The sequence below is a fragment of the Serinus canaria genome, chromosome 2 (genome assembly GCF_022539315.1).
Source record: "Serinus canaria isolate serCan28SL12 chromosome 2, serCan2020, whole genome shotgun sequence".
NCBI classification, from domain to species: Eukaryota; Metazoa; Chordata; class Aves; order Passeriformes; family Fringillidae; genus Serinus; species Serinus canaria.
The window spans coordinates 63,743,361-63,752,302 of NC_066315.1; the positions used below are offsets into that span (position 1 = coordinate 63,743,361).

Consider the following 8,942-nt stretch of genomic DNA (forward strand, 5'->3'; position numbering starts at 1 on the left):
TGGAATCTGAAGTCATTTCTGACATGAGGCTTATTTACTTAGTTGATGCAGATAATGGTGTGAGAGAGATTAATGCAAAGTTGTACCATACCAAGGCTGTTTGAAACTGGGTAGCAATCAGGCTTTTTCCTGTGTGGCATTGTAAAACAACTTCCTAGGGTAATGAAGAAGGCTTCTCTCTAATCCCGGCATGTCTGAGCTATCAATGCTTTCGCAGTCATGTAGAACTAATAGTATTCCACCAGTTTTCATGAGATATCCCCTGTTTGTTTAACCACCATTGTTGCTTTTGTTTCCTACCAGAAAGAATTTCCGGTTCCTGAACAGTTCAAGACAGCATGGGATGGATCTAAGTTGGTCACTGAACCTGCAGAGATTGTGGGTTGACTTCCTCACACCGTAGAGCACTTGCTGACTGCGGCCAGACTGCGGCCAGCACACACAAAGCAGTAATGTAAAGAACTAGAGGTAGCAGGAGTTTATGCTGCTGTCATAGGCCTTCAAGCATTAGCTCTGCATGCTAGGAACAATAACACATCTGGCACCCTTTTGTTAGGCATCCCAGTCTTGGTCACATTTCCACACAGTTTGCCTTCACATACAATTTTAATTTTGAATGAGAATGCAATAGGTTAAACCCCCCCCACCCTCCAGTCACATCATTGGTTTGAAATTTTTTATACATTAAGCCAACATACTGCATGATACACTTCTTTTTTTCATCTTGCTTCAGTGCATTCCTTTTTGTATTTCTGCTAATCAAAAACAGCATTAAGACTTTAAGGTGTTTATTTTTGCCTATTAAGCAATTCCTGTATGATGCAGTAAAAATGTACCTGTAGAAAGTACGCAGTTTCTAGCAGTTCTGTGGCAATCATAATGTGTTTGGTTTCAAACAAGCAAAAAAGGACAAAGCAATATATGAAAAAATGAAAATGAAAAAAAAATCTGGTAGTTTAATCAAAAATGTTTTTAATATGCATATTTAGAAGATCCCACAGTTTTCTGTGAAGATTTTACTATGGTTCACAGACTTGCTGCTGCCCTCTCATTTCTTGCAAATTAGCAATTGGTTCTAAGCTAGGGCCTCATCAATGCTAAAACCTTGCAGGAAATTACTTGAAGGTTTTTTGCTCCTTGGATTTCTCTTTTTTTTCCTCTTTTTTTTTTTTTTTTTTGGTGACACAGTCTCTCACTTTTTAAAATTTCACATTTTATCTTGCATCTTATACAGAAAACCAAGGAAGACAGACACATCTGATACCAGCTAGTTTCCCTTACTTATAAAGTTGCTTTAAAATATTTGTATTGTAACTCATCATGTTCATTAAAAGTATCATCCTGGGTGGTTTTTTTTCCCCACGTTTGTAGGAGTTACCCACTTTCAAATATGTTCAGAAAGCAAAGCCATAGATTTATGCCATACTAATTCTGAGCCCAAATAAAGGGCTGGTTTAGGCCTTTGACTCTACTTTACAGTCCCTACACTTTTTTTTTAAACAAAGGTGGAGTATTCTATACATTTGTACTATTTCAGCACATAGTACAAATAAAACTTAAAAAATTTTAAAAGTCAGTTTATGTTTTTGATCACTTGTAATACTTTGTATCACTTAAATCACAGTGAGATGCTTGCAGAGCTAGTTACAAGCTAAATTTTGTGCCTAACTTACCTTGAAAGTACATTAACTCTTAAGGGTTTTTAAGTATACCTTTGATTGTAAACCCTATACAATACAACCAGTAGTGCTCATTCCTTACAGTTTTGCTATCTGATGTTTAACCTATGTGTATAATGTGTTTGCTTTAATATATATCATTTTTTCAACAGTAAACTTCTTATGAAATAAAAAGGAAAATGTACTTGTTTAAAAACAAAGTTGTTCAGAGCTTAACCTATTGCACTGTTTGTCCTACAAGCTTTCTCTTCCTTAAACCCTGTTTAAAAAGGTGTAGTGATAAAAAGTAGCTCTTCCTTCCATTTCACTAAAATATCACCACTTTTGCTGCCATACTCCACCTCACAGTGAGTAGAGGATATTCCGTATGCTGGCAGATAAACCTGAAGTGCCATGCACATAACTTTGGTGACAGCCAGAAAATTGAGCTTTTCATGATTCTCACTTCTAGGTACACTTGTATCTTCCAGGGATTATGTCTAGGGAAGTGATCATTATGTAGTGCAAGTTGGTACAGTTTGCCTTCTATTTTTAGCTTTTCCTGATGTTTATCTATGTGGCTTCAATCACAGGAGGTCCACTCCATATATCACTTGGATGTGCCTCATCTCTGAAAAATGGGCATCTCATACTTGTCATGATAAAAGGATTGTTGAAGGGCTATTTAATCCTTAAATCGTAATTGTAATGTGTTCCACAAAATAATCTCCTTCTGGAGCATTCTGGCCTGAGATACTGACTTTTTCTTTCATACCGCATTGGAGAGGGAACAAGGCATTATGCAGCAGCAGGATGCCACTTACTGCTTTGGAGGTAGGACACAAGCCATTTATCAAATCCTGATGATAAACAGAAAGCAGCAAGACAGCCCTGAATCACTACAGAGGCAAATTCTTATAGTTCCTCTGAGGGATTTAACTCCCCATCAAATACAAAGTCCATGAAGGCTGATCTGATTCTTCTTTAAACATTAGAAGGCAAACTCCTTCATGGCTAGACCTTCACCTTAAAACTCACGTTAAGTACATTACTTTGACTGGTTACTTAGCAGAAATAGGTCCTGTAAAGTATCAACACATGCCTGACAGTCTGAGCACACCTCAGACCTTGGTGAGAGGGCAGAAGTTTAAAAGAAAAGAAAAGAAGTTTAAAAGAAAATTGCCTCAGACCCAAGGCAGTCGCTTCAACCAAAGAAAAGAATACCAAGTCAATGCATTACTAAACACCAGAAAAGTAGGAGAGAGACTTCTAAAATAGATTATATCCAGCACTCTTAGTCAACCACATAACAACAACAACAAACCTATAACCACCTTTTGTCAGTTCAATTTCATCATCATGAAAAATACTTGTCATACATTTCCAGTAGGTTGGACTGTTCTTTCGCTGCAACCTGTCATTAAATTCAAAATTACAAAGGAGTGCTAAATCAACAAAATTCTGCTTCTATTTAACATGAATTTGTGTACAATTAAAGGTTAAAAACTCATTTTGTGAAAAATCAAGTTTATCTTGAGAATACAAATAGCCAACAAACTGCAGAAGAGTCATTTATTAGTCATCTCAACCATGAGCAGTTGCAGCTACCAAACTTTCAGCAGCAAGACTGATCTGTGTTTGATGGTTGATTCCAGCAAGGAATGAACTGTTAAATGCGGAGCATCCCTTAGGTACCATTGATCTTTTTTTTTACTGCATGCTTTCACATAAGAGATACCCTTTGATTTCTGCATTACACTGCAGTAATATTGTGGTCATGCCCTAAAGTCAGAACCACTGCCAATACAGAAAACAGTGAATTTGGTTCATATATTGATACGGATAAAATGTGTATGGTAAAACTAGCGAGTTCATTTCTATAAGCCTGCATGGGTCAAATATGCACTAGTACGGATGCTCTCAGACAGTAAAACACACATAAAAGGGAAGGTGAGTTTTTAATTTAAGTATCTAAATGTAAAGAGCTTTTCTTCTTATGAAAAACTTCAATGGATGTCAAACTTTCTTAAACAGAACAGGGTGCAAAGAGGAGGGAGCCAGGCTCTCTTCAGGGGCGCCCAGTGACAGGACCAGAGACAATGGGCACACACTGAAACACAGGAGATTCCCTCTGTCTGTCTGTCTGTCTGTCTGTCTGTCTGTCTGTCTGTCTGTCTGTCTGTCTGTCTGTCAGGAAGCTGTTTTCAGGTACAAGTGACCAACATTAACACAGGTCACTCAGAGAGACGATGGAGTCTCCCTCCTTGGAGAATTTACAAGTCCCATGGACACAGCCCTGCACAGACGGCTCTAGGAGGCCCTGCTAGGGCAGGGGCCAGGTGAACTCCAGAGATCCCTGGCAATCTCAGCCCTTCTGCGGTCTGTGATTCTCGCTTTGTTGTTCAGAATATTGGTTACTAAGAACCCACGGAAATTAGAAGCATCGAGGTAGTTACTTCAAGTACCCACCAGATGGCAGGAAACAGCCGAGGCCAGGCCTTTGCAAGCTTTTAATGACAACCTGCGGGACTGCAGCGATTACAAAGGGCGGGAATGCTGTTTGCCATGGAGCTGGGGAATTCTGCCCTCTAAAAGTCACTGTAAAAACACTTAATGTTGCTTTGATATTGAAATTATTATCTTGGTAAAAGTTAAAGGTTTGAATGGGATGAACAAGGAAGAATAAAAAATAACTACTTGTTACCAATTATTAAAAAGATCTTTTGGGTTGTTTTTCCTTCTTCTTTTTTTTTTAATGCTCCTAAGTATATCTCCATTTAAAAAATACTTGATTGAAATTAAAAGTAATATTTAACAGAGCCATTGAAGATAAAGGAGTAGGCAATTTCAAGTCTGTGTTTGAAAACCAGAAATCTTTTCTATGTGCTAGAGAATTAGGCACTTGCTAAGGCTTCCCTATGCCATAGTTATTTTGTAGACAAATGATTTTTGTTCTTACTCTTTCCTGAATCCTCAATGTATCTGGATATGCAGGAATTCCTCCAGTATTACTGCATTGTGTGTTCACCATGCTGTGCCTCACATGTCTTTCCTAGAGATCAAACACTTGGCCATTTGGAATGCTTCAGGGGCTCAGTTCAGTGTGCACCCTTAGTGCACTCCCCTGATGTGCTGTTCAACTTGTCTCCTTCTAAAACATGGAAGCTTCCAGACAAATGGAGGTGAGGTTCAGTCAATTACACAGTATGCTAGCAAGCACAGCAGTTATCAAGAACATACAAAGCAGATTCAGCTTCCCTTCTGGAGGTGATCTGGGCCCAGCTGCTGTGAAAATATTTCCCAGAAGTAGCTACTGATCTCTGAAGATGACTATAAACAGGCCCTGATTTGTGATAAAATCCCCCTCTTATTAGATGAAAATCATAAATAATGCTCCCCAAGGAATGTTCTGACTACCAGAAGACAAAAACGTGCTCTGTCTTTATGGCTGAAATAACCCTGAAAAATCTTTTTGTATGCCAAAAGTTTTGTAGAAGAACAGAGAACATTCTCTACCACCCAAAACTCAGTGGTGACTTCCTAGGTTTAACTCTTCTTCCCTAGGTCTTGTGGCATGCTGAGGACCCTACCTGATCACCACTGACCACCAAAGACTCTTACTCTCTGAAGCCATAGTCCCACTGCTGCTTCAACAGCGGCACCACCATATTTCCTCCCTGGGAAGTGAAAGGAATGTGACAGAGAAGGGAGTTAGGTACCTAGTAAGGCTTTCCAGGGCTACCTTCCTGAGTAAAGCTGTTCTGTTGTTACTCTTCCTTCAAACAAGGCCAAGGTACAAGGCAAATAAAGGTGTTCAAGCACAACTCCTAAACCAGACCGTACTAATAAACAGGCAACCACACAAAAAACTTGTGTACCCTAAGATAATAGTGGAAAAGTTGTATTTTTTATCAACTGTGACCACCAGGATTCTGTTTTCTCTGAATTCCACTTGAAGTTGCATCTATTAGAAAGAAGTTGCCTCAGTCAACTGTGTAAGGCTTTAGAGCCAATCTCTCCTTCAAGTTGTTCAAATCTGTCTTATCCTTAGATAAGACAGATCAGTTTCAGGGTGAAAGGTTCAATTAATTTAATTTGGGAGAAAGTTGTTCCATTTTCCACCATTTTTACATTATGTAAATGCATACATATGTTTTTTGGCTCAAATTTCATGTTCTGTATCTGGCTGCTTGCCCCAACAAGGGGGAAGGTTCTCATTCTTTGGTGACTCTGTATAGTTTCAGTGATGAAGAATCTCTTTAACCGTCATTTGCATTTAATTTCCCTCTGTACATGATCATAAATACCAGATACAAATGTCTAAATAGCATGAATTGTAGCTGCTGGGCCCAACAATAATTAACCACTTTGAAATGACAAGAGCTCATTATTGATTAATGTCCAACAACTCTCATCCAAGGACTCTTTAGAACAGCTCCTATTATTAGAATATTTCAGCATGATAAAGGAGATGTGATCTGTTATCCCCCCAGCAAAGAAAAGAACTGAACTTCAGTGCTTCAGTGATTCCTCGGTTTTAAAAGTGGTTTTAAACCCTTGAAAACCAGATGCTGGAAGGCATATCAAAAATGAGCAAAGGTACAATGTCTGTAGCTCTGTACAACAGCCAAATTTACAGCACACCAGTGTTCATTACCTCCTATTGACTATGAAGGTTTCCCCACTCAAGAGTGACTGATCAGGTTTTTCAGCCTTACCTCCACTTAAAGAGCTTAAGGTGAGATTCCCCTTAAACCCTCACTATTATGACACCAGCTTTTAGGTGCTTACCTCCTTCTTTTGATCTAGTTCAAAACATTTCCTCTTGCCTAAATCTCATTTCTAGGGAAGAGGATATTTAACTGCCTAGGCATTCCACTACTTTCTTTCATCAGCTGGTACAACGAGCTGCCCACCCATAAGCTAAAGCAATGTAGCAAGGAACTGGTGCTGCAGAAGACTATAAATACTGCCCTGTGTGGCAATCTGACACAGCAATGAAACAAGACCCTCTGTCATCAAAAGCCTAAACTATGAGTTTCTCACTACTGGCAAGCCATGTTGTCACAGCATCTCTGTGTCCCAGAATAGAAAAATCTGAATGCTCGCAGAATTTGTGGGTCAGTTGTGGGATATTTTTTTTTTAAGCAGAAGAATGAAAAACTAGTAACTGAAAAATTTGGGCATGAGGAAACATTACATTGTTACCCGTTAGTCACCTGCTCTCTACTGTCAGTGATTCTGTTTCACCTTGAATATCGAGAATAATCTCATAGTGAATTCTAACTATGGTTATGCCTGTGTAATGCTGCTGCTAGTGAGCCTAAAATTTATGGCAACATTATATGAAGTCTCTGAGATCTTGTAATTTTATTTTAAGATCTGATCTGGCTTTCAAAACCTGTGGCCACAGAAACAAACAAACAAACAAAACCAAAACCCAAAACAAACAAACAAACAAACAAACAAACAAAAACACACACACACACAAAAAGAAAAAAAAAAAACAAACAACAAAAACCTAGGTACTACTTGGTCCTGAATGGTTTGTGGTTTAAAAAAAAAAAAATTAAACAGATTGTAACTTGTGAAGAAGTGAAATATTATAGAGAAAGAAGTCTTGTTGCATTTATTGTAAGTTTTCCAAAATGGTTTTTCTATTAGGAATTAATAGATGGTTTCAAACCATGTTTTCCTCTATACATGTGTCCATCTTCCCTTCTTTCTTCTTTTCTAATAATGCTAAAACTTGCTGTGTTTCCCTAAACATTTACCTATATTGATTTCACCAAGGTCTGTGTTACAAAACATGCCTGTGTAATTAAAACCATAGCTACATAGTGAGTGCCAGCACCTTACATAACTGCATAATATTGTAGGGGTCACTATTTGATAATCACTTAGGCAATGCATCTCAGCTTGCTTGTATTAGAGACTTGCTCCACACAAACTTCTGGGACTGAAAGACTGGAAATTTCTGTTAGATACATGGGAAAAATTCTTTACTGTGAGGGTGGTGAGGCAGTGGAACAGGTTGCCCAGAGAAGCTGTGGATGTCCCACCCCTGGAAGTGTTCAAGGCCAGGTGTTCAAGTGTTCACCCCTGGATGAGGTTTGGAGCCACCTGGGCTAATGGAAGCTATCCCTGCCCATGGGGCAGGGATCTTTAAGATCCATTTCAAACCAGACCATTCTATGATTCTATTATGATTTTATGAAATTATTTCAATTTTTTAAAATTAGGTGAGGTTAAATGGGAAAATAGTTCACCAGGGAGAGGGAGCAACTTCTGGTTTTGTTCAGCATTGACTTGTGCTGTCTTCAATATAGGAAACATTCTAGGTTCATAGTATGTATCACTTGTTAATTCAGTATTGAGCTGCGTTAACATCTCTGTCAGACAGAACTCTTGATCTGGCTGAGATGCTTAACAGAACACAGAAACCTTAAAGACTAAAAGTTAGAAGAACTGTGTTTAAACTTGCTGCTGGTTCTTTGTTCAGCATTTGAGGGGAGCAAGTGCTGTGAAGAGCAGCTGAGGGAGCTGAGGGTTTTTAGGCTCAGGGGTGACCTGATCGCTCTCCGTAACTCCCTGAAAGGAGGCTGTAGCCAGGTAGGGGTCGGCCTCTTCTCCGGAGAGTTTCAGGTTGGATATTAGGAAGAATTGCTTCGCAGAAGGCGTGACTAGACATTGGAATGGGCCGTCCAGGGAGATGGTGGAGACACCGTGCCTGGAAATGCTTAAGGAAAGCCTGAAGGTGGCACTCGGTGCCCTGGTCTAGTTGACAGGGTCATGTTCAGTCATAGGCCGGACTCGATTACAGAGGTCTTTTCCAACCTAAATGACTCTGTGGATTGTGGGGGTTTTGTTTTGGGCTTTTTGTTTGTTGGTTTTGGGCTTTGTTTGTTTGTGTTTGTTTTGGGTGGTTTTGTTTGTTTCTTTTTGGTTGTTTTTGTTGTTTTTTTTTTTTTCCAGAGGATGAACATAATATGTGATAGGGGAAAAGATAAAAAGGGGGAGATAGAAGAAACAAAAATACCCCACAACATTAATACAGGAAAATAAAACGGCAGAACTTGCGCACCGTGACGAGCTCCCCAGGCCTCCTCGTTCGCACGTCAGGCGCAGCTGCCTCTCCCTCAGCGCTCGGCGATACCATCTCGCGGCGGGGGCGGGGGGGAAGCCTGTTTCTCCCCTGGCGCAGCGCCCTCCTCTTCAGGCTCTTCCCCCCCCCCACTCCGCCGCGATAAGTGGGAGAGGCGAGGTGTGTCTCCGGCGCACGCG

At 39.8% G+C, this 8,942-nt stretch overlaps 1 protein-coding gene across 1 annotated transcript in view; it reads left to right on the forward strand.

Moving 5' to 3' along the window:
* CAP2 (cyclase associated actin cytoskeleton regulatory protein 2) overlaps positions 1-2,001 on the forward strand; it is a 68,285-nt gene extending 66,284 nt beyond the window's left edge. Inside the window, exon 13 of the mRNA XM_009086408.4 lies at positions 304-2,001. Within this exon, the coding sequence (XP_009084656.1) occupies positions 304-387 (84 nt within the window). The 3' untranslated portion in view covers positions 388-2,001. The remainder of the gene's footprint in view (positions 1-303) is intronic.
* The last annotated feature ends 6,941 nt before the right edge of the window (positions 2,002-8,942 follow it).